Source organism: Girardinichthys multiradiatus, chromosome 6 (genome assembly GCF_021462225.1).
Source record: "Girardinichthys multiradiatus isolate DD_20200921_A chromosome 6, DD_fGirMul_XY1, whole genome shotgun sequence".
NCBI classification, from domain to species: Eukaryota; Metazoa; Chordata; class Actinopteri; order Cyprinodontiformes; family Goodeidae; genus Girardinichthys; species Girardinichthys multiradiatus.
In genome coordinates this window covers 16689765-16715263 of record NC_061799.1, presented here as the reverse complement: position 1 = coordinate 16715263, position 25499 = coordinate 16689765, and the positions used below count along the sequence as shown (strand labels likewise).

The 25499-nt window shown below is 37.7% G+C and overlaps 1 protein-coding gene across 1 annotated transcript in view; it reads left to right on the top strand.

The window, feature by feature from the left end:
* The first annotated feature begins 3337 nt into the window (after positions 1–3337).
* LOC124869809 overlaps positions 3338–25499 on the top strand; it is a 37601-nt gene continuing 15439 nt past the window's right edge. Inside the window, 44 exon segments of the mRNA XM_047367956.1 lie at positions 3338–3351; positions 3429–3468; positions 3555–3762; positions 3869–4012; positions 4107–4263; positions 4352–4379; positions 6095–6200; positions 6308–6400; positions 6478–6541; positions 6628–6726; positions 6823–6926; positions 7281–7419; positions 7500–7618; positions 7742–7891; positions 8007–8177; positions 8256–8565; positions 8682–8758; positions 8870–9075; positions 9149–9272; positions 9568–9704; positions 9800–10055; positions 10152–10394; positions 10491–10667; positions 10755–10900; positions 10997–11087; positions 11170–11559; positions 11682–11808; positions 11947–12117; positions 12120–12345; positions 12557–12740; positions 13509–13674; positions 13755–13879; positions 13966–14274; positions 14360–14563; positions 14656–14952; positions 15152–15256; positions 15443–15538; positions 15757–15891; positions 17277–17293; positions 22849–22999; positions 23100–23243; positions 23338–23494; positions 23583–23610; positions 25325–25430. Coding sequence (XP_047223912.1) covers positions 3562–3762; positions 3869–4012; positions 4107–4263; positions 4352–4379; positions 6095–6200; positions 6308–6400; positions 6478–6541; positions 6628–6726; positions 6823–6926; positions 7281–7419; positions 7500–7618; positions 7742–7891; positions 8007–8177; positions 8256–8565; positions 8682–8758; positions 8870–9075; positions 9149–9272; positions 9568–9704; positions 9800–10055; positions 10152–10394; positions 10491–10667; positions 10755–10900; positions 10997–11087; positions 11170–11559; positions 11682–11808; positions 11947–12117; positions 12120–12345; positions 12557–12740; positions 13509–13674; positions 13755–13879; positions 13966–14274; positions 14360–14563; positions 14656–14952; positions 15152–15256; positions 15443–15538; positions 15757–15891; positions 17277–17293; positions 22849–22999; positions 23100–23243; positions 23338–23494; positions 23583–23610; positions 25325–25430 — 6480 coding nt within the window. The 5' untranslated portion in view covers positions 3338–3351; positions 3429–3468; positions 3555–3561.

Here is a 25499-nt window from a genome sequence, read left to right as displayed (position 1 = left end):
TCCACCTTGTTTTTCATGTCATACTTTACCGGACTGAAATTCACAAAGTCCATTTTTGAAGTATAAATATAAAAGTTCACAAATTATTTTCTGCTATGGATGGATGGATGGAAACAGAATTTAGATAATAAAAGTAACTAAGAAAACACAATATTTTTCCATTCCATATTGTCTTTTTTCAATTTTTTTGCAAAACGGTCCCACAGCATTATGCTACCATCCCTACATTCGACATTTGCTACATCGTTTTTGATTTGAATGCCTCACCCAAGCATTCTTCTTGTCCTTATAGCCAAATAGCTCAATCTTTGTCCCGTTTTAATATAAAACATCTTCTCCAGAAGGCATTTGGTTTGTCAGTGTGGCCAGCTACAAATGTTTGAGTTTGAAAACCCTCTCAGTTCATGGAGATTTAATGTGCCCCAAAGACGCATTAAATCTGATTTTAGAAGGAAAACATTGGGCTTCTGTAAGTCACCTTCCCAAAACCCAGAGCTCAACCTCATTAAAAATAAATATATTACGCAAAAAAGCTACGTCCCTAACCACATTTAATAAGCATTTATGCCAATGCTGAAAGTATTGACTGGAACTGTAAGTCATTAACCGGTTTAGTGATGACGCAATAGGATAAAACGGTTTAAACTTAAATAGGACAATACAGGGACGTAGGATTTGCTGCAGCAAAGTCTAAAAACTGAAAGCTCAGATGTAGATATAGCTAAGAGATAAAACAAATGCCCTGCTCTTAAATTAGAGTGAACTAAAGCCCAAGAGCTTGAGCTAAGGTCAACAATAAACCAGTGCTCATGCATAGATCCACCGTAATTCCACTCATAATCACTTGCAGCTGGTCACTGGATCACAGCTAAAACCTGTATGCTCCTACAGAGAACTGGGGAGGAGTTATGTGATTAGGTACAAAAATATCTATCTCCAGTTACCAAAATAAATCAATAGAAACAGTGAAGTACCCGGAAATGAAATGATGGATTTAAAAATACTTAATATAATGATTTGAATTGCTTCTTTTAAAATAATGTGTTGCACAGTGTTTAAACAACCAACATACAACTAATTCCCTTTGAAATAGAGATCCCTGGTACGGAGGCATAATTAATTTCATAGGGAAAATAACCAATAATTTGAAGTGGGAGGAGGGCAGAGACTCCAATAGCATCAGGAAGCCCTGCGTCTTCTCCTATTACATATCCGCTCCTAAACTCCTCTGGCTGACAAGCAGGTATCTACCAGCTAATGAAGACATATTTACACCTCTGCTCATAGTGGTGAACCACAAACAACACAATGTGTGGAAGCTTATCAACAAGATTAACAGGATATCTGAGCTCACACCGATAAACGAGGAACCTAAGAAGGATCGGTTTGGTGTCTCAGTGGTTAAATCACATTTTGGGTTCAACTGACACAGATTTATCCTTTTTTTGGACCAGAAACTTACAGGTAAAAGGCTACTTTTTAAAAGTAACCTTACTTATTGTCTAAATGAACTTAAAAATATAAGATGTCTAAATGGCACTACTCTGAGTATTTTACAAATAAGAGAAACCATAAAGCAACAAATAATATTTTTTTATTAAGTACCTGGTCACGCAAATGCTGGCTAACAATATCTTGTCTCAGAGTTGCTGGTGTGTTGGCAATGGTGGACCAAAGAGTTTATGCTGCTCCTCACACCACCTTTTAATGTTTTTATTCAATTAGACATATGTGATGACAATTTGCATTTGTTGTGAAATAAAAAAGTATTTAAATCATGTTGATTTGAATTAAATCATGTTTCTTAAAAGAGCAGATGTCAGATGTGTGAGGTTAGAGTTATTTTTGCTTGCTCTTTAGCAGACAGCATGGCATCTCCCACTTTTGGCACATTCGGCACGCTGGTGCCAGCTGTCAGTAGAGGCCTGGAGAAGTTATCACAATGGAAATGATCTCAGGACCTGTCAGCAGCTGTTGACCCTCCTTTTATCTCTTAACCTTTGAAGAGCCTGCTGTTATGGCTCATAGTGGCTATATGTGCTCTGCAGGTTACAAAATGAATGATAATATGGTGTATAAATTATTATAGAAGAGGGAATTGAAACAGAAGAAGTAATGCTTATCAGTTTCAATATATTCAAGACCAACACCAGAGCTACAGTTGATCCTACAGCTGGATCGTTACTGTTCTCTGCACTGTGTGGGGTTCTCAGGGGGAATATCACACGGTTATCTTTATCCGCAAAAAGACACAATACCATGTCAACAGGCCAGTAACTAAGCGGCCAGCTTTTCCAGTCTCCTGCCCTGACACTGGAGCTTGTCATGTTGCTTCAGACCTCCACTGCTTGCATATTTATTGCCTTTGAGTGAATCCAAAGAATGTTCACCTGTGGTAGACCTTTTGCTTGTGTTGCCCCCCGGTTGTCATCTGGTTAATCTCACAGAATAGTGTTCTTTATTTAGACCAGCTCACCTGCTATGTGATGACTGCTTTTGCTACCATAAGGTCCATTCTGTAATAACCAAACACAATGTGTGACCGATGCCGCACTGAGACTCCACTTAAGCCCTGAATGTAATAGAGACCCATAGATGAGATACTTTACCGAAGTATCTCATCGGTAAAATATCTCATCCAGATGGACTGTCCATCGTCTTTTGTGTCCAGAAATAACATGTCAACAATTAAACAATTGTTTTCTGCTGCATCAACATTTGCAAAATTCAGTAATAATGTGTTGTTATGTTTTTTTTTTAAGTTTACTTGTGATGAATAAAAATGTGTTGAATCTTAATTGTTCATAAGATAATATAATTTTAGGTTGTTTGACAGTTAAACAAAGTCCACTTTAAGGGGTTTATTATGGACCAGTGTTTTATTTTTTGTTTAAATTTTTAGCTATAATTTAAACTTTTGTATTTATTGGTTTATTCGATGTATTTGTTGCTCGGAGTTGCATTTGGAATCATAAAAAAGATAAATAAAGACATATTTTACCTTAGTTATATTTGAACTACAATCCTGTATTTAACTCATTAATAACTATTTTCTAGATTCAGATTCAGTTTTAGTCATCTGGCTGTTGATGGATACTTATGATTAATCACCGCACTGCATGCGTACCTAATATGGCTTCCCCAGGGTACCCCATCTCTGATAAGACCTGCTGATTTCTATATTGCTCTCCACCACTCGTTAACCCCCTCCCGTCTTAAACCCTCTGAACCAAACACAGACACAATAACATTCCTATCCCTAAAGCCCACCATTCCATATTAGGCAAAGGGGTTTTATTTATAAGGAGAAGTCACAGAGAAGCCCCCAACAGGTCACTATTCTATCTCAAGGTAAGGTATGAAGACAAAAGTCCAGATACAGAAACCTTACTGGTGTTATCTCTCTCCATTTGCTTTTTTTTCCTTAGAGCATTTTTCACCTCAGTCTTCCAAGAAGTGGTGGTTAAGGTAAGAAGAAAACTTAAATTATATAAGTGAAATATTATTAGTGATTAGCAAATAGTTGAGTTGCATTAAGTTTTTTATGTGACCAGGTGAAAGATGGGGGACGCTGCCATGAAGGAATTTGGGGCTGCAGCCCCATACCTGAGGAAGTCAGACAGGGAGCGTCTGGAGGCCCAGACCCGTCCGTTTGACATGAAGAAGGAATGTTTTGTTCCTGACTCTGATGAGGAATACGTAAAGGCTTCTGTCATAAGTCGTGAGGGTGATAAAGTCACTGCTCAGACAGAGAAGGGAAAGGTCAGTGAACGGAGGCAAGGGTGCTTAAAGGGCAACTTCTTTTTATTTCTACCAGCCTTCATTAGAGTGAAAACAGACTGTTAACAGAAACCCTTTCTATTTTCAGACTGTCACTGTGAAGGAGTGTGATATTCACCCTCAGAACCCACCTAAGTTTGATAAAATTGAAGACATGGCGATGTTTACCTTCCTCCATGAACCAGCTGTGCTGTTTAACCTCAAAGAGCGTTATGCAGCATGGATGATCTATGTAAGTTAACAGTTAAATAAAAGCCAACTTTCCACCCATATATTCATTCAGATATTTTTTTAAATGGTTTAACTTCTATTTCCAATTCTCTCAGACCTACTCTGGGCTGTTCTGTGTGACTGTCAACCCCTACAAGTGGCTGCCAGTCTACAACCAAGAGGTGGTTGTTGCCTACAGAGGAAAGAAGAGGAGTGAAGCTCCTCCTCACATCTTCTCCATCTCTGATAATGGCTACCAGTACATGCTAACAGGTAATTAATTTTCAATGATTAGCACGTTTTCAGTCAAGTGGGTTAAAACAAAGAGTCCTTCAGTAATACTTTTTTCTGTTTTTTTCAGATAGAGAAAATCAGTCTATTCTCATCACGTACGTTAACAATCAATTACATTTTTATGCTAAAAAATGTCATGTTGTGACAACTTTGATAAAATGTAAAGATTCTCCACTCCTTTTTTCTGCTCTTGGTAGTTAGAAGAAGCTGTATGCCTTTGTTTTAGTTGTTAATCCATTTTTTGTAAAAAATCCTTAGTGTTGAATTCAGTACCTTCCTGAAGTATTCACCCACCCTGAAACGTTTCCTTTCTCATCACGTTATAACAAGTTTCAGTTTATTTTACGGGGATTTTAATATGAAACGTGTGGTAGATAGTCCCAATGAGCAAATGCTTTGTAGAAGCAACTTTGTCTGCAGTTACATCTTCAGGTTTTCTGGGTGTGTCTCTACCAGTTTTGCACATCTAGAGACAAACAAATTTTGTCCATTCTTCTGCATAAAATGACTCAAGCTCAGTCAGAGTGGCTCTATACATAAATTTCCGAGTGATGCCACACATTCTCAATTAGATTTAGGTGTGGCCTTTGACTGGGCCATTCTAACACATGAAGATGCTTTGCGTAAAACCACCCATATCTTAATTCAGATTTTTTTTCATTGTAGCTCAGGCTGTAAGTTTAGGGTTGTTGACATGGAAGGTGAAGCTCCACCTCAGTCTCTAACATGTTTATTTTCAGGATTACTCTGTATTTAGCTCCATCCATCTCCCCAACGTCTGTCCTTGCTGAAGAAAATATTCCCACAGCATGATGCTGCTAACACCATGTGTTACTGTGGGGATGGTCTGTTTTGGATGTTATTTTTTCACCACACGTAGCACGTACATGTTTTGCATGTATGAAAAAATGTTTAATTTTGGTCTCAACTGACCAAATTGATGTCCACATGTTTGTGGTGTATTTTGCATGGTTTGTAGAAAACTGCAAACATGACCTGTTATGGCTTTCTGTCTTCCTGACACTCCATAAATCCCAGATTGGTGGAGTGCACAACTAATAGCTTTTGCAGCAACAGATTCTCTAAACTAAGCTGCAGCTGCTACAGAGTTACCATGGCTGCATCTTCTGAATATTTCCCTCCTCAACATGCCTATGTGTTTAGGTGGACAGCCATGCCTTTGTAGGTTTCTATCTATGCAATCTTTGACCTGGCTTTGAAGTTTTTGGTTGGTGGACTGAACTGAGCTCTGTAGGATGTCCCAGTCTAAGATTATCTTAGGACCCAACTCTGCTTCAAACATCTCCATAACTACATTCCTGGTCTTTCTGGTTAGTTCTTCATGATGCTGTTTGTTCAGTAATGTTCTCTAACAAACCTCTGAGGCCATTACAGCACAGCTATATTTCTACTAAAATTAATTATACACAGGAAGACTTCATTTACTGATAAAGTGATTGCTTGAGGTACTTGGTTGTACTGGATTTTAGTAAGAGTAAGAGACTGAAAGGGGCTTGACACATATGTACGCCACACTTTTAACATTTTTAGCCATGCATCCTGTCCCTTCTTCACATTTATCAACTACTTTCTGCTGGTTTATCACATAAAATCCCAAAAAATACACAGATGTTTGTCACAGTAACATGACAAAATATAAAAAATAAGAATACTTTGACACTGTATCTTATTTAGTAAATTGATCAATTTGTTTCAGTTTGATAATATTTAATAAGAAGCTGTATGATTAGCAGTACGGTGTTGGCTGTCAGTTTATCACTTAATAAAACCTATTACTTTGCGTTCTCAGTGGAGAATCTGGTGCTGGGAAAACTGTTAACACCAAGAGAGTTATTCAGTACTTTGCCAGCATTGCAGCTGGAGGTGGGAAAAAAGAAGCAGGCTCTGAGAAAAAGGTGATATTTCTGACATTAAGACATTAACCGTCATCTGCCGACTGTGCATACGACTACATAGCCTTTACTGGACTTCTTTAAGAGTATGTTTCATTGTATTTCTCTAGGGTACATTGGAGGATCAAATCATCCAATGCAACCCGGCATTAGAGGCCTTTGGGAATGCAAAGACCATCAGAAATGATAACTCTTCCAGATTTGTAAGTTTCTCTCTGTAATGGCTCCTTTCCCACTACATACATCACAATCAAATCTTTTTTCTCCTCTCATGTTTTAGGGAAAATTTATCCGTATTCATTTTGCAGCCAGTGGAAAGCTGGCTTCAGCTGATATCGAGACATGTAAGTGGTGAACTTTCTTTCTTAAAGTTTACTTTTACGCCCAAAATGATTCGCATTCCACCTACATGATGCAAATGCCTTTACAGATCTGCTTGAAAAGTCCAGAGTCACCTTTCAGCTTAAGGCCGAGAGAGATTACCATATCTTCTATCAGATTCTATCTCAGAAGAAACCTGAGCTGCTTGGTAAATAAAAACAAAACATTTGCAAATCAGTACAAATGGATTTTTAATTACTGTAACAAAAATAGTCACAAGACATCTTTTGGACCTGCTTTACAGAAATGCTGCTCATTACCAACAACCCCTACGACTACGCCTTCATCTCTCAAGGAGAGACAACAGTAGCCTCCATCAATGATGCTGAGGAGCTGATAGCAACTGATGTGAGTAGGAGTTGTTTTACAGAGTACATGTAATCATTATATTTAATACATAATGTTGTACTCTAATTTGAGGTTACAACAGTTATTTTTACACTTAACAGTCAAAACTGTTTGAGGGTGTCCAACTTATACAGCTGACTATAACAGATATGTAAACCAGCATCTCTGTGTCACTAATTGTAAAACCAAATATCTTAGATATGGTTAGATGTGAAAAGACAGTCATGATAAATTACTATAGGATGTTGGTGGTTCGGAGAGCATTAGTTCTCACTGAATCTCTGAATCCTACACTGTATATAACTAGGCAGATACTCAATCTCATAAGAAATAAAATATCTTTTTTTCATGCAGGAGGCCTTTGATGTATTGGGCTTCACTCAAGAGGAGAAGAACGGTATTTACAAACTGACCGGTGCCATTATGCACTTTGGTAACATGAAGTTTAAGAACAAGCAGCGTGAAGAGCAGGCGGAGGCCGATGGCACTGAAGGTGAGAGAGGAGCTCTATAAACCTGACAACCTTTAGAGAAGTGATATTATTCAACAATAATACATGTTTTGTATTTTTAGTTGCTGACAAAGCAGCATATCTGATGGGCCTGAACTCTGCTGACCTCATCAAAGGTCTGTGTCATCCAAGAGTCAAAGTAGGAAATGAATGGGTCACCAAGGGACAAAATGTTCAACAGGTAGAAATAAAACACAGCGAGTTAAAATCCCTTCTATTACACCCCTTACATTATATATAAATTATGGATACTGGAATAAAAGGCTATTTACTGTAATTTTTAAAGTCTAGATGTCTGTTTTAGGTGTACTATTCTGTTGGAGCTCTGGCTAAGTCCGTGTATGAGAAGATGTTTCTGTGGATGGTGGTAAGAATTAACCATTCACTGGACACCAGGCAGCCACGCCAGTACTTCATTGGAGTGCTGGACATTGCTGGATTTGAGATCTTTGATGTGAGAATCATCCGTTTGTTTTCATATCAATTATTTTGTGTGCAATTTCTTGTTTTTAATTCCAATCAGACAAGGAAGGATGTGGGAACTAAAAACCATTGTTGTCAACTTCTAGTTCAACACGTTTGAGCAGATGTGCATCAACTTCACCAATGAAAAACTGCAACAGTTTTTCAACCACCACATGTTTGTGCTGGAGCAGGAAGAATACAAGAAAGAGGGAATTGAGTGGACTTTCATTGACTTTGGTATGGATCTGCAGGCCTGTATTGACCTGATTGAAAAGGTGAGAGATCAGACTATTAAATATATGGAGAAAGTGAATGGTCATTTGTGTTTTAAACCACTCATATTACTTTTTCAGCCCATGGGCATCATGTCCATCCTTGAAGAGGAGTGCATGTTCCCTAAAGCCTCTGATTCCACCTTTAAAGCTAAGCTTTATGACAATCATCTGGGGAAATCTAATAACTTCCAGAAACCCAGAATTATCAAAGGAAAACCAGAAGCCCATTTTGCCCTGGTTCACTATGCTGGAACAGTTGATTATAATATCAACAACTGGCTGGTGAAGAACAAGGACCCTCTGAATGAGACTGTTGTTGGGCTGTACCAGAAGTCTACACTCAAGCTGCTTGCTACTCTCTTTGCAAATTATGCAGGAACTGATTCAGGTAAAAGAATGTTTTAGTTTGATTTGTCAGCGCTGATATCATATTATACTTAAGACTAATAAAGTCATGTCTGTGTTTATCAGTTTAATGTTTTAACTTTTTTTACTGTCAAATAGCTGAAAGTGGGAAGGGTGGCAAGGGAGGAAGCAAGAAGAAAGGGTCATCCTTTCAAACTGTATCTGCCCTTCACAGGGTAAGTAAGGTCAAATAGCTGAGAATCAAAACGGATTTCTAGTCAATAACTCACATATTTTGGTATTCACGCAAACTTAATGTTAAGCACTGGGTTTAATGTCTTGCACAGGAGAACCTGAATAAGTTGATGACTAACCTGAGGTCTACCCATCCTCACTTTGTGCGCTGTATCATCCCCAATGAGACCAAGACTCCTGGGGCCATGGAGAACCCTCTGGTGATGCACCAGCTGCGCTGTAATGGTGTGCTGGAAGGCATCAGGATCTGCAGGAAAGGCTTCCCTAACAGGATCCTATATGGAGACTTCAAGCAGAGGTGTTACCTTAGTATGTTCAAAAATGTTACTTTTTTGCTATAATGTCAAACTAAGATGTATGTGATTTTCCAGATATCGTATCCTAAATCCTGCTGCTATCCCTGAGGGACAGTTCATTGACAGCAGGAAGGGAGCTGAAAAACTTCTTGGATCTCTGGATATTGATCATAACCAGTACAAGTTTGGGCACACCAAGGTAACTGAAGCAATAAAAAGTCAGGACTACCAGCCATCAGAATGCATAAAAGGATTTGCAGTGACTTCACCTATATTAACAGTTGAAGCTGAAGATAGCACTCTTAAGCCTAATCAAGTCTTTGAAAACATTTGATTCTTTTATTTTTATTATCAAACCATCATGACTAAAGAGGTCTTTGTAAAACATTGATGTCTCTCCAAGGTTATAGAGCCTTATTTTAGAGCCGTGGTACAAAGCATATGCTCTCCCTGTAGTTAAATAAGTAGTAAAAATTTACATCTTGTTTCAAAAGGTATTCTTTAAAGCCGGTCTTCTTGGTCAACTGGAAGAAATGAGGGACGATCGTTTGTCACTCATTATCACTGGAATCCAGGCAAGATCAAGAGGTTTACTTGCAAGAGTAGAATTCCAGAAGATTGTCGAAAGAAGGTATCAATTGGGACCTTTTAAATAACACAAAATGCAATCACTTCAAAATGTAGAAAAACACTGTAACAGCATTAACAACTGTTGATCATTGACAGGGATGCACTACTTGTGATTCAGTGGAACATCCGTGCCTTCATGGGGGTCAAGAATTGGCCCTGGATGAAGTTGTTCTTCAAGATCAAACCTCTTCTGAAATCTGCTGAAGCAGAAAAGGAGATGGCCAACATGAAAGAGGAATTCCTGAAGCTGAAGGAAGCTTATGCAAAATCTGAAGCTCGCAGGAAAGAGCTGGAGGAAAAAACAGTCTCCCTTCTTCAAGAGAAGAATGACCTGCAGCTCCAGGTCCAAGCTGTAAGTCTCCCAACATCAACTATACTTAATAAGAGATAATGTACTAAAATTGAGTATTGTTGCTTAAACAGTTTTATAAATACAATGAACATTTAGGAGCAGGATAATCTTGCTGATGCAGAGGAGAGATGTGAGGGGCTGATCAAACACAAAATTCAAATGGAAGCAAAAGCCAAAGAGCTTTCTGAGAGACTGGAGGATGAGGAGGAAATAAATGCAGAAATGACCGCAAAGAAGAGGAAGCTGGAGGACGAATGCTCTGAGTTAAAGAAGGATATTGATGACTTGGAGCTAACTTTGGCAAAAGTGGAGAAAGAGAAGCATGCTACTGAGAACAAGGTTTGGTATTGTGATTTTTTTCAGAGCAGAAACAAATGCAGGAGGCTAATTTTGGGTCATAATCCAAGGTTGACATTCATCTTGTTTATTTTACAGGTAAAAAACCTAGTTGAAGAGATGGCTGCTTTGGACGAAATCATCGCCAAGCTGACGAAAGAGAAGAAAGCCTTACAGGAAGCTCATCAGCAAACCCTGGATGACCTGCAGAGTGAAGAAGACAAAGTCAACACTCTGACCAAAGCCAAGGCAAAGCTGGAGCAGCAAGTGGATGATGTGAGACTTTAATTATAACCTACCAGTAAATTATACATCTGTTAGTGTAACAAAGGTCATCTTTTGATTTTTCTTGATAATGTTCAGCTTGAAGGTTCTCTGGAGCAAGAGAAGAAGATTAGATTGGACCTCGAGAGAGTGAAAAGGAAGCTGGAGGGAGACTTAAAGTTGACCCAGGAAAGTCTAATGGACGTTGAGAATGACAAGCAACAACTTGAAGAACATCTCAAAAAGTAAGCGATATTTGAACAATGCATTTGATCCAGATCAATAATAATCTGGAAATGTATTGCATGCGGTGGATTTCTAATTTTACTCTTTTACGACAGGAAAGACTTTGAACTAAGTCAGCTAAATAACAAGATTGAGGATGAGCAAGCTATTGCCATTCAGCTTCAGAAGAAACTGAAAGAACTTCAAGTAATTTATAAGCCATGACACTTTTGAATAATAGGTAAAACCTTGAATAAAGTTTGTAAAGATAAGAATTATTCTGTAACAGGCCCGCATTGAAGAACTGGAGGAAGAACTTGAAGCAGAACGAGCTGCTCGAGCCAAGGTGGAGAAGCAGAGAGCAGACCTGGCCAGAGAGTTGGAGGAGATCAGCGAGAGGCTGGAGGAGGCAGGTGGAGCCACAGCCGCCCAGATCGAGATGAACAAGAAGAGGGAGGCTGAGTTCCAGAAGCTTCGCAGAGACCTCGAAGAGTCCACTCTGCAGCATGAAGCCACCACTGCCACTCTCAGGAAAAAACAGGCTGACACTGTTGCTGACCTGGGAGAGCAGATTGACAACCTGCAGAGAGTCAAGCAGAAACTGGAGAAGGAGAAGAGTGAGCTCAAACTGGAGCTTGATGATGTGGTCTCCAACATGGAACATATTCTAAAGACCAAGGTGGGCTAATGTTACTTTGGTAACATCATTGGGCAGATGTATCATATAACATGCATGCATTTATGTAAATAATACATATAAAAGATTCATAATATATTTTGCGATAATTTTTTGAATTTCAGACCAATCTTGAGAAAACCTGCCGAACTCTTGAAGATCAAATGAATGAATACAAAACAAAGTTTGAAGAGGCTCAACGCTGCATTAATGATTTCAACATGCAAAAAGCAAAGCTTCAAACAGAAAATGGTAAAATGTTTGCTTATTCACAAAAAGATCATGTCAAAATTACTTGTATGCTTGAAGAATGTATAGTTAGTAGAAATTTAAAGAAAAACTTTGATATTAAGATGTTTTAAATAATATTTTTCTTCATTAAAAAACTAGGTGAGCTCTCTAGGCAGCTGGAAGAGAAGGATTCATTCGTGTCTCAACTTACAAGAGGAAAAATGTCCTACACTCAACAAATTGAAGACCTTAAGAGACAGCTGGAAGAGGAGACAAAGGTGAATGAAATGTCAGAACCAACTGACTCCACAATGCTGTCATTTTTCTAGATGGCATTACTCTTATTGTTTTTTATGAACAGGCCAAGAATGCATTAGCCCATGCTGTGCAGTCTTCTCGCCATGACTGTGACCTCCTCAGGGAGCAGTATGAGGAGGAGCAGGAGGCCAAAGCTGAACTCCAGCGCAGCATGTCCAAGGCTAACACTGAGGTGGCTCAGTGGAGAACCAAGTATGAAACTGATGCCATCCAGAGGACAGAGGAACTGGAGGAAGCTAAGTAAGAAACTGAGCTTCAATTTAGACTCTTTACATAATACTGTAAAATACATTTTACTTCTACGTCTAGCAGATCAGCTTTTTGTTTGTGTTATGTTCTTTCTAAAATGTAAGACAAAAAGTTTTTCTGTTGGATGTCCTCGCAACAGGTGGTTACATGTTCTTATGGATTAGTTAGGGTCATTAAGTGCTTTTAATGATCATTTCTAAAGGAAGAAGCTGGCTCAGCGTCTGCAGGAGGCTGAGGAGGCTGTTGAAGCAATGAATGCTAAATGTTCCTCTTTGGAAAAGACCAAACACAGGCTGCAGAATGAGATCGAAGATCTCATGGTGGACGTGGAGAGGTCTAATGCTGCTGCTGCTGCTCTGGACAAGAAACAAAGGAACTTTGACAAGGTAAAGTTATATCAAATGCCGGTTCTCACAAACAGGGCTACGTACCAAGGCTCCTCTTGATCTTGAAGTAAAAATGGAAAATATCAGGGTAATGTACTGCGAAGCAGAATTAATACATCTGGGGTTTCTTCAGAGATGACCACAGTCTTTTTGATATTTTTTCAGAGGTAGATATTTAAATTCAATGTAATTATGCCTATTTTTTTTTTACTTTCATCCTCTTACGTTAGCAAACTAGGATGGGCTTGTCCATTGTTTTACGGGTCCAAGGATAAATTTTGGTTTTCTAGTGAAAGTAACAGTGTAACCTGGTGAGGACGAGAAATCTGTTTTCTTAGGAAGTGATTGTTAGAAAGACAGTTTTTTATGGTCTAGATCTGTAATCTGGAAACCTAATCTGGTCTGGAGAAGGTTAGGTTTCCAGACTGAACTTGAGGTTACCTTGGTAAAGCAGCTACTTTGTATTACAGACCTTTTTATTGACAAGACTTAAGGCTTTTAAACTGGTCTTTTCAACAATGCAACATCGCTGTCCTAATACTAATTTAAAATAACATTGTTTGTTAAAGTACAGCTTGTAGAAGCTCAAGTCCATCTGAAATGTAATGAGTGCCTTATATGGTGGAATGTTTCATCTAAACATGAAAAACTGTTTCTCCTTTAGATCCAGAGACTACATTATATTTAAAGTTCTCTTCCCTAGCCCTAACCATTTCCCTGTTCATTTAAGACATTAATAATTATTGTTGGCCTCTCCTTCCACTGCAGGTATTGTCTGAGTGGAAGCAAAAATATGAAGAATCTCAGTGTGAGCTGGAGAGCTCCCAGAAGGAATCAAGAGCTCTAAGCACCGAGCTCTTCAAACTTAAAAACTCCTACGAAGAGTCTCTGGACCATCTTGAGACCATGAAGAGAGAGAACAAAAATCTGCAGGGTAAGATCTACTGCAAAGATTTGAAACATCTCTGTGGGATTAAATCACACAAAGATTTTGCTCTGCTTGGTGTCACACAGAAGAAATTTCTGATCTTACTGAGCAACTTGGTGAGAGTGGAAAAAACATCCATGAACTGGAGAAGCTTCGAAAACAACTGGAACAAGAGAAGAGTGAGATTCAGTCTGCTCTCGAGGAAGCGGAGGTACACATCTTTATTAGGTGAAAATGGCGCTTTAAAAGAACACTGTTATTATGTACTGTATAATTCTGTATTGTCCTCTCCACTAGGCTTCACTGGAACACGAAGAGGGTAAGATTTTACGAGCCCACCTAGAGTTTAATCAAATTAAAGCTGATATTGAACGGAAACTGGCTGAGAAAGATGAGGAGATGGAGCAGTGCAAGAGGAACCTGCAGAGGACAATCGACACACTGCAAAGTTCTCTTGAGGCTGAGTGTCGTAGCAGGAATGAAGCCCTTCGTCTGAAAAAGAAGATGGAGGGAGACCTCAATGAGATGGAGATCCAGCTTAGCCAAGCCAACAGGCAGGCAGCTGAGTCCCAGAAACAACTCAAGTCTGTTCATTCACATCTTAAGGTAAATTAAAACAGAAAAAAAAGCTTTTAAAGCTGCTTTTAAAGCTGTCTATAAACATTAATATAGTTAATGTCCTTCTGTAAAGGATTGCCAGATTCAGCTGGATGAGTCTGTTCGGGCTAATGATGATTTTAAGGAAAACATGGCCATTGTTGAGAGACGCAACAACCTACTTCAGGCTGAACTGGAGGAACTGAGGGCTGCTTTAGAGCAAACTGAACGAAGTCGCAAACTTGCTGAGCAAGAGCTGCTGGATGTCAGTGAGAGGGTGCAGCTACTGCACTCACAGGTGAAACTACAATCAAAAGGCAACAATATCTCCAATATGAAATAATGCACCTTTTCTCACACCCTGAAATATCTCATTGTAAAACAATGTAGAACACCAGCCTGATCAACCAGAAGAAGAAGCTGGAGGGTGACACAGTCCAGCTTCAGACTGAGGTGGAGGAAGCTGTGCAGGAATGCAGAAATGCTGAAGAGAAGGCCAAGAAGGCCATCACCGATGCTGCCATGATGGCAGAGGAGCTGAAGAAAGAGCAGGACACCAGTGCTCACCTGGAGCGTATGAAGAAGAACATGGAGCAAACCATCAAAGATCTGCAGCACCGCCTGGATGAAGCTGAACAGATCGCCATGAAGGGAGGCAAGAAGCAGGTCCAGAAGCTTGAGGCCAGGGTAAGTCTAATCACTGAACATATAATAGCAATTAATTGTTTTTATCATTTATGACTTTATGCTTATATTATTGTTATTCTGACAAATAAAGATATACTCAAAGCTTTTTATACATATGTACTTTTCAAATATGCATCTCCCTCTCCTTTGCACTTTATGCAACAGGGATAATAAAGACATTATACTCTGATGTTTCCAGGTGAGAGAGCTTGAGAACGAAGTGGAGTCAGAGCAGAAGAAAAGTGGAGAAGCAGTAAAGGGAATGCGCAAATATGAGAGACGCATCAAGGAGCTAACATATCAAGTAATTTTTAAATATGAAAACATTCATACAATTATTAAACATCCATCTTTACCCAACATGTTTAGTTATGCCAAAAAAGTTTAAATATTCTTAATTTGTCTACTGCACCTCAAACTGTATGAAGAATCACAATGAAGAGCACATTTATAAACCTTGTTTTTGCTTCTTGTTCCATGATCTATGCAGACTGAGGAGGACCGCAAGAATGTTGCACGTCTGCAAGATCTGGTTGACAAACTGCAGCTCAAAGTGAAAGCATACAAGAGAGCTGCTGAGGACTCTGTAAGTGTGGGATTTGGGAAATGTGATGGACTCAGGATTTTCATGTGTGTTATTGCTGCCATTTGCTTCGATATTTGTTTGTTTTCTGTAAACCGTGAGAACTTAAATCACTTGTTTAGCTGCAAAGATTCAAAGTCGCTCATATAATCGTGTTCATCTAAAAATCATGTGAATGTAGATATGGTGATCCATTTAATTTTGTTTGTTTTATCTTGTAGGAGGAGCAAGCCAACACTCATATGAGTAAGTTCCGCAAGTTGCAACATGAGCTTGACGAGGCCGAAGAGAGAGCTGACATCGCTGAGTCTCAGGTCAACAAGCTTCGTGCCAAGAGCCGTGATGTGGGGTCAAAGGTCAGAGACTCCTCCAGATTTGAACATGAAAAATGATTTAATGTAGTTCTGCACCTCTTATAGCAGAAAGGTTCTTTTTTATTCATCTGAATACAGTGTACTTATAGCTGACTGAAATTCTAACAACATATGAAGTACAAGTCAAAAAGATATTCTGTGATTCAAATCCTGAAGTTTTTCTCTGAAATAAATGTAAACAAAAGTACTTAATTTAATACAGTAACATACGTAAATTTTTTAGGCATTTACTACAACTTTTATCAAGGTAATGTAACTTTTAATTATAGTGATAATTACTAAGCTTCTGAATGACTTTTTAGAGTGTAAAAAGAATCATATGAAATAAATCAGACCAGTCTGTTTTAAAGAAAATGTTTATTCAGTTGTTTTCTGGTTTGATGAGCTGTGTTATTTGTAATATTTTTAATTCCCAATTAAGAGAAAGTTTACATTGAATTTTACAGCTGAAAACAGATACAGCTGAAAGAGAACAGAGGATCAGTACTGAATATTGTGTAAGGAAAGCAAGCATGGATCACTTATGTAGTTCAGTGTAACTCAGGTGGTTACATACACTGTGTAAAAGACAAAATACCTGTTTTTCTTTAACTGTTCTGTAGCTGACAATAAATCAACTTAAAGTGTTCCTGTCTTAGGTCAGTTAAGTGTATCAGTATTTGGCCCATTCCTCCTGACAGAACTAGTGTACCTGAGCCATGTTTGAAGACCATCATACTTGCACACCTTTTTAGCTCTGCCCACAAGACTGGGACTGATATCACAGCTTTTTGATCGGCACTCCAAAACACTGAGGAACCTTAAGAACTTAAGGACACTTTGTCGTCCTTAAGTTGATTTGCAATTAATGTAGTTGCCATGAATTTTGAGCGCACCAGTCCTTCCTGCAGCCAAACCACTCTGCAACATGATACTACCATCAACTTGATTCACGTTGGTGTTAAGATGGCAAGTTTCCTTCTTTTTCCTCCAAATGTAACGACTAAGGACTTTGTCTGTTTGCATTTATTAACTGGAATCTGTTTTTATGATGCTTTTACAGTAATGGCTCCTTCCACTCTGAGTGGCATTTCAGCCCATGTTGGGACAGGACTCATTTGACTCAATTTATGTATGATTTTATCCATTGTCATTCTGTCCTGCATCATCTAGTCTCCTAACTTTCTACACTATTTTTCACTGAGAAACAATTTGAGTTTAAGACATTGTGCCGTAGTAAAGAACGTCCATTAGTTAGAACCAAAGTCCTAAATACCATGATATGGTTATTTTGCTCTTCCCTGTGGGCCATTTTGTGTAATGCTTCCTGAGTGTTAACTAAACAATACATTTCTCATTGTTCCCCTTTTTGTCATTCTTCATCACAGAAAGGGCTAGATGAGGAGTGAAACAGTGATGGCCACCTAAGACCTTTGGGATCTTCTGTGCTGTAGTTCCCTTTGTCTGCAATGTAACTGTAGAATAAAGCAAAATGCATTCACATTAACAAAAGGAGTCCTCATTCATTTTGGTCACAGCAAGTTAAATGTTTAATGTCAACTTTAACCAACAGAATATCAAAAGCATAATTTAAACAAAACATAGGTACAGGTTTGACCAATTACCACTGTCTCCATGTCACAACCACAAACTTGGAGGATTTTATGTGTTATACCAACACAAGGTAGCCCTTAATTGCAAAGTCCAAGATACACTTTTCATGGTTCTCATATTTTTTCCAGACGTGAAAATCTGAAAGTGCATTTGCATTTGTTTACTCTCAGGCCCCTAAAAAACCTATGCAACCCATTGCTTTTAGGAGTCACTGAAATGGTAAATACTGTCCATCTGTGTATAATTTAGTTTCAGTATAACCCAGCTGTTTTATGAAGGCTTTCCAGGTTTGTCAGAGAAAATTTGTGAATGAACAACATCATTAAGAAGACAGGAACAATCTAGAAATGTCAGGGATAAAGTGGTGGAGTGGTGTTTATTAATGTTAATAAACCCCAATATCCCAAGCTTTGAACATCTTACAGACAACTGGTCACAGTTCATATGAAAATGGAATGATTGCAAAACCTACCAAGACTTGGTCATGCATCTAAACTGACAGAGTGGGCAAGGAGAGCAGCAAAACCAGGAAACCTACTAGGACATCCCCTCCACAAATCTGGGCTTTCTGGAAGAGAGGCAAGAAGAAAGCCAGTTTGCCGCAAGCAATATAGGGGGCAATGCAATTTGAATACCGTAAATATTTACCACATCTGTACAGCTAACCAATGCCTTATACTCTCCGCTGAAGATGACAAACAGAAAATCGGTTAGGATGTTTAATCCTGCCACCTTGTGTTGACAACTGTGTAACTTTCATTTTCATTCACTGCAGATATTTTTTTGAATGCCTTGTAAAAACCAGTGACTAGTTAAAAAATCCCAAAAAACTACTGATTAAATTTTGTTCCTGTAACCAAGTATCTATGGCAGAAACTAATAAATATGAAGCACACAGTTACTGTTAGGTAACTGTTAGTTGCAACATGCAGTAACGGAAAAAAGAAGGTACATCTCTCTAAATTAAAGTGTTTTACATATTATTATGTATCCAGAGAATTAGGAGTGTATTTTTTTTATATACTTTTTTATTTTTGCATTTTCTTTGTTCAATGAATAATGGTAAATGGACTGAACGTATATGGTGCCTTTCCAGTCATACGGACCCCTCAAAGCACTTTACACTAGAGCCACATTCACCCAGAACTCAGTAACACATACACACATTCATACATCGCTACAGAGATTGGTAGGCAATTTGAGGTTATGTGCCTTGCCCAGGGACCCATCGACATGTAGCAGGATGAATCTGGAATCAAACCAAACAACACTGATTGCAAGACGCCCACTCTTCTCACTGAACCACAGTCGCCTGTTAAATGACATGTTAAAATCTTTGAAGCGTTTTTGTAACTTGATACTAGATTAAAGTAATTTTCGAACATGGTAAAAAAACAGATTGTTTTATACAGTATGTTAAAACCCTAGATTTGAAAGAGTTATATTGATAGAGAGAGTATTTTCTTTTTACCATGACTGCAGGTGCACACATCAGCAGCAGTCTGAAGAGGCTCTATAGTGTTAGTAGCATTGGAGCAATTGAAGGCAATGGTGAGTTAGGGTTGCACTTCAGCTTTGCTTTTCTTCCCCCACATTTCAATAACATTTACACTAAAGAGAAAAGAGATGAAGTTTTCCAGTTACCCAGTTGCACATAATACAGACAGAAACCATTTGCTCAATCCTATGTCCAGAAAATATAATTTCTATAAAACACACATAAACAATTAGTGTCGCCTAGAGTCTACATTTTTAAAGCTGTTTGGTAAAAAACCTGTTCAATTTATTTTGCACCAAAAACATTTTACATTTCTACTGTACAGCATGTTTACAAAATGCTGCATTTTCTTGCTACGTATATATATTGATTGTAAAGTTTTAGTGACAACTGCACGACCTCTTATACACATCGTGCAGCTTAAAACAAATAACACGATTATCCATACATTAAAAACATTAAAGAGTTTTAAACTTTTAAACAAGTCTTGCTATAATGCAAATATTTAGTAAAATTCTCAGGCATTAAATTTTAGGGTAAATGACATGAATATATACCAGTCTGTCCAAATAACTAGCTTACAGAATAATGCTAATAAAATAATGAAAAAAAAAAAAAACACCTGCAGTTAAACATTAAATATAATGCATAGTGGTGACAGATGACTTTTGTAATTTGGCAACATATATTTCAGAAAATGTTAAAGGCTAATTAAATATTGCTATATTTTTTTCAGCCTTAATTCAATGCTATACAATTCAAAACAACGTAACAACCACTGCTGCTACTGCAACGAGTTAGTAAACAATAAGGTACTTTTTTATTTTGAGAAGAACATTTCTGGCTAAAAATGAACAACACCTTATTAATTAATGAAAATATCAATATAAAAGCATGTACACACGCACAAGAAACAGAATTTCAGTAGCATCTTAGTTACAGTTAATGAAAGCTTACCTTTTATTGGGTACCAAAGCGGCACAGAGGGACGGATTGTTGGCACTCTTGAATGATCAGCATGAAGGAATGAGGTGGAAGATGGATGTGGGTTGGCACCGGGTTCTGACCTTCATCTCACTGTCCTCCAGAGATTTTCAATAACTACAGAGAGATTACAGGACAACAAAGGAATCTTTTCATCCATGCTATACAAACAAAACTCTAATGTTTGCTCAAATGTCTCTGAGTCTTTGCTGACATTAGGTGCCGTTATCATTGTACTACAGGCTTTAATTTGTTATTTATAGATAGGACCGTAATGTTCACAAAGGCTCAAAAACGGTTTTGCAGACATTAAAAGCAGTTGCATTTTGAGGTGACACCATTTGTTGTTTCAGCTAAAGAACAATTGGACCCCACCTAGGAGGAGGCTGGAACAAAAGCCAGTGGGGTGATATGAGCTAACATTTCCAATGGGATTGAGACAGCTGAGAGGTATATTAAGTCCAATAATGTGAAATCAAATTCTTATAGACCCTATCATTGTTAACTGAAGCACAGCAAAGCATCACACTTCAACAAAAAACTATTTGTCAGACAATGTTAACGCTACTATTTTCATTTTGTTAAACAACAGAAATACATTTGATCTTTGGAAACATAAAGTAATCATCAATAAATATATTTATATACTTAAAAATGTAAAATAAAAACTGTGCAACAAATAAAATCTTAATTCCTACCACAAAAAGGCTGCATTAAGTGACTAACTACTTTCTTCTAGGTCAATCCTGCCACTGCAATGTCAATGCACAAGCACCATCTAATGTTTAATTTAATTGAAGTTATGCTTTTAAATAGATAAAATAAATGTTTTGTTGTGCTAGAACTTTTATATGTTAAACTACAATAATATTCATAGGTTTTTTTGGGTGGGAATTAAACATTATTCAGTAAATGTATTTACACACAAAAAATCTTATAACACTGCAATGAAAATTCTCTTCACAAGAGAGAGCATTCTGAGTGCAGTGCACCTGCTTCCTCACATCTATCATGACTTCAGAGACTGCAGTTAACTTTATTGCTGCCCTCAAACGCTGTCCTTCACAGTCAGAGAGAAAAAATCTTAACAAGAATTTCACAGGGTTATCTTTGTTCTCAAGGCCAAAGGAATGGGAACAATGCCATGGTGACACAATCAGGCAAAGGGTGTAGACCTCACTGGGCAGAACAGTGGTGAGTGATAATTTAAAGTCTCTGACCTTAGGTTTCACTCATCGACAGCTACAATTCTTCATTGTCAATTGTGTCAGCAGTGGCTTGACATACCCTCCCTCCACATTGCTGAAGTTTGTCTTTTAGCTATGCTACTATTTCAGAGCGCTTTTTGTGAAATGGTTACGTTTTGCCCTGTGGACAAACGTAGGTATTACACAATTTGGAATGAGACTGGGTTGCTTTTAGATAATGAATCTTGACCTGGATAACAAGTCCAAATCTCTTCCCCAAACAATGTGTCATGAACAAATTGGCCGTAATCTTGGTCATTAATCCTACTTGTCCTTCATTGTTCTGTTTGAGATTCAAAACACACAAATTCAGAGTGAGAAAGTGAAGACAATGGTGGAGTTTCTTGATTTTAGCTCACTTTCACTTTTGTGAACCTTTTTTATCCTCAAAAAATGTGAACTCAAAGAGATCCTTGATACTATGTAATGTCAAAATTTTTTTCCTTAATATAAATTAGCTAAGTATATTAGCTCAACTGAAATGGATGAAAGGAAAATTTTGATTTTAGGTTTAATCAAACGAAAGTTGGTAAATGGTAAATAAATGTGAAACATACTTTTTAAACTTATCTTAAACACGAATTATAAATACCAAAATAATTACACTTAAAACATATAAGAAATATTTAGTAAAACCAGTCACTAAATCTATAATAATTGATAAGAAGAAATTAAACAAAGTAACCTCTTATAATCAAAATAAATAAATTAGGAGTCACTTGATATCAGCCCTTTCCCTGAACCCCACCTCTTGCCCTCCCCTTTCATTGTACCATGTATTGTCCTCGCCTTGTTTGTCACAAGGTTACAGCAACAAATAGCAATAGCACATCCTGCCCAAATAGGACAATGCCTTTTTAATGTGCAGTCTTTCTCCAAATATTTATGCCATATTTGGTGGATCAGCAGGCTTTATTTAAGGAGATACGGCTTATGTCAGGTACGGCACTGAGCATTTTCTGTGATTACAGATTGAGAGTAAAAGGTAAGATAAGTATTTGTTCTTTATTTGATACTATTTATTTCTTAACTTGGTTGAAACTTCAAATACATGCCATATATTTACTCTGGAAAGAAAAATAGTGTTTTCTAAAAGCGGAAATTGAATCATTCTTTCTTCTTTTGGAGCGTAACCCATCCTAGGTAAAAACAAGTTGTGCTTACAACGAGACTTTTATTGTATAATAAAATATATTGATAACAATGAAAAACATTTTTTGACATCTTACATAATTTAGAGCTCAAAGTAAAGTTCTAATTGATTTTAAGAAGCAGCTTTTCTTAATGACTCATAGGTTCAAAAACTGCTAGCAATAAAACTTATATAATATTATTATTATATAATATAATATTATATATATTATTATATATAATTTATATAATAATCATGAATTTAAATACCACAGTTTTATAACTGCATAATATATTAAATTCTTAACCCTGTCATAGTAGAATAACACATTCATCATTAAATTGAAGTCTTAAAAAGTCCCCTTGGAAACATTTAGTAGTGTTGTAACATTATTGTGACAATCTAAAGAAGTTTACCTTTATACCAGGTTGAAACATGGGTGATGCTGCCATGGCTGATTTTGGGGCTGCTGCTCCTTATCTAAGGAAATCAGATAAGGAGCGTCTGGAGGCCCAAACCCGTCCCTTTGACATGAAGAGAGAATGCTTTGTACCTGACCCAGAAGTCGAGTATGTAAAAGCAACCATCCAAAGTCGTGATGGTGACAAAGTCACTGCTGAGACTGAATTTGGAAAGGCAAGTGAATTTATATTCTGAATGAAAAGGTTTATGTTAAAAAATCTACAAAAGTGTTTGGGTTTGTTGAGCGCTCAAACACACACTTTTGTTTTTACAGACTGTCACCGCGAAGGAGTGTGATATTCACCCTCAGAACCCACCTAAGTTTGATAAAATTGAAGACATGGCGATGTTCACCTTCCTCCATGAACCAGCTGTGCTGTTTAACCTCAAAGAGCGTTATGCAGCATGGATGATCTATGTAAGTTAACAGTTAAATAAAAGCCAACTTTCCACCCATATATTCATTCAGATATTTTTTTAAATGGTTTAACTTCTATTTCCAATTCTCTCAGACCTACTCTGGGCTGTTCTGTGTGACTGTCAACCCCTACAAGTGGCTGCCAGTCTACAACCAAGAGGTGGTTGTTGCCTACAGAGGAAAGAAGAGGAGTGAAGCTCCTCCTCACATCTTCTCCATCTCTGATAATGGCTACCAGTACATGCTAACAGGTAATTAATTTTCAATGATTAGCACGTTTTCAGTCAAGTGGGTTAAAACAAAGAGTCCTTCAGTAATACTTTTTTCTGTTTTTTTCAGATAGAGAAAATCAGTCTATTCTCATCACGTACGTTAACAATCAATTACATTTTTATGCTAAAAATGTCATGTTGTGACAACTTTGATAAAATGTAAAGATTCTCCACTCCTTTTTTCTGCTCTTGGTAGTTAGAAGAAGCTGTATGCCTTTGTTTTAGTTGTTAATCCATTTTTTGTAAAAAATCCTTAGTGTTGAATTCAGTACCTTCCTGAAGTATTCACCCACCCTGAAACGTTTCCTTTCTCATCAAGTTATAACAAGTTTCAGTTTATTTTACGGGGATTTTAATATGAAACGTGTGGTAGATAGTCCCAATGAGCAAATGCTTTATAGAAGCAACTTTGTCTGCAGTTACATCTTCAGGTTTTCTGGGTGTGTCTCTACCAGTTTTGCACATCTAGAGACAAACAAATTTTGTCCATTCTTCTGCATAAAATGACTCAAGCTCAGTCAGAGTGGCTCTATACATAAATTTCCGAGTGATGCCACACATTCTCAATTAGATTTAGGTGTGGCCTTTGACTGGGCCATTCTAACACATGAAGATGCTTTGCGTAAAACCACCCATATCTTAATTCAGATTTTTTTTCATTGTAGCTCAGGCTGTAAGTTTAGGGTTGTTGACATGGAAGGTGAAGCTCCACCTCAGTCTCTAACATGTTTATTTTCAGGATTACTCTGTATTTAGCTCCATCCATCTCCCCAACGTCTGTCCTTGCTGAAGAAAATATTCCCACAGCATGATGCTGCTAACACCATGTGTTACTGTGGGGATGGTCTGTTTTGGATGTTATTTTTTCACCACACGTAGCACGTACATGTTTTGCATGTATGAAAAAATGTTTAATTTTGGTCTCAACTGACCAAATTGATGTCCACATGTTTGTGGTGTCTTTTGCATGGTTTGTAGAAAACTGCAAACATGACCTGTTATGGCTTTCTGTCTTCCTGACACTCCATAAATCCCAGATTGGTGGAGTGCACAACTAATAGCTTTCGCAGCAACAGATTCTCTAAACTAAGCTGCAGCTGCTACAGAGTTACCATGGCTGCATCTTCTGAATATTTCCCTCCTCAACATGCCTATGTGTTTAGGTGGACAGCCATGCCTTTGTAGGTTTCTATCTATGCAATCTTTGACCTGGCTTTGAAGTTTTTGGTTGGTGGACTGAACTGAGCTCTGTAGGATGTCCCAGTCTAAGATTATCTTAGGACCCAACTCTGCTTCAAACATCTCCATAACTACATTCCTGGTCTTTCTGGTTAGTTCTTCATGATGCTGTTTGTTCAGTAATGTTCTCTAACAAACCTCTGAGGCCATTACAGCACAGCTGTATTTCTACTAAAATTAATTATACACAGGAAGACTTCATTTACTGATAAAGTGATTGCTTGAGGTACTTGGTTGTACTGGATTTTAGTAAGAGTAAGAGACTGAAAGGGGCTTGACACATATGTACGCCACACTTTTAACATTTTTAGCCATGCATCCTGTCCCTTCTTCACATTTATCAACTACTTTCTGCTGGTTTATCACATAAAATCCCAAAACATACACAGATGTTTGTCACAGTAACATGACAAAATATAAAAAATAAGAATACTTTGACACTGTGTCTTATTTAGTAAATTGATCAATTTGTTTCAGTTTGATAATATTTAATAAGAAGCTGTATGATTAGCAGTACGGTGTTGGCTGTCAGTTTATCACTTAATAAAACCTATTACTTTGCGTTCTCAGTGGAGAATCTGGTGCTGGGAAAACTGTTAACACCAAGAGAGTTATTCAGTACTTTGCCAGCATTGCAGCTGGAGGTGGGAAAAAAGAAGCAGGCTCTGAGAAAAAGGTGATATTTCTGACATTAAGACATTAACCGTCATCTGCCGACTGTGCATACGACTACATAGCCTTTACT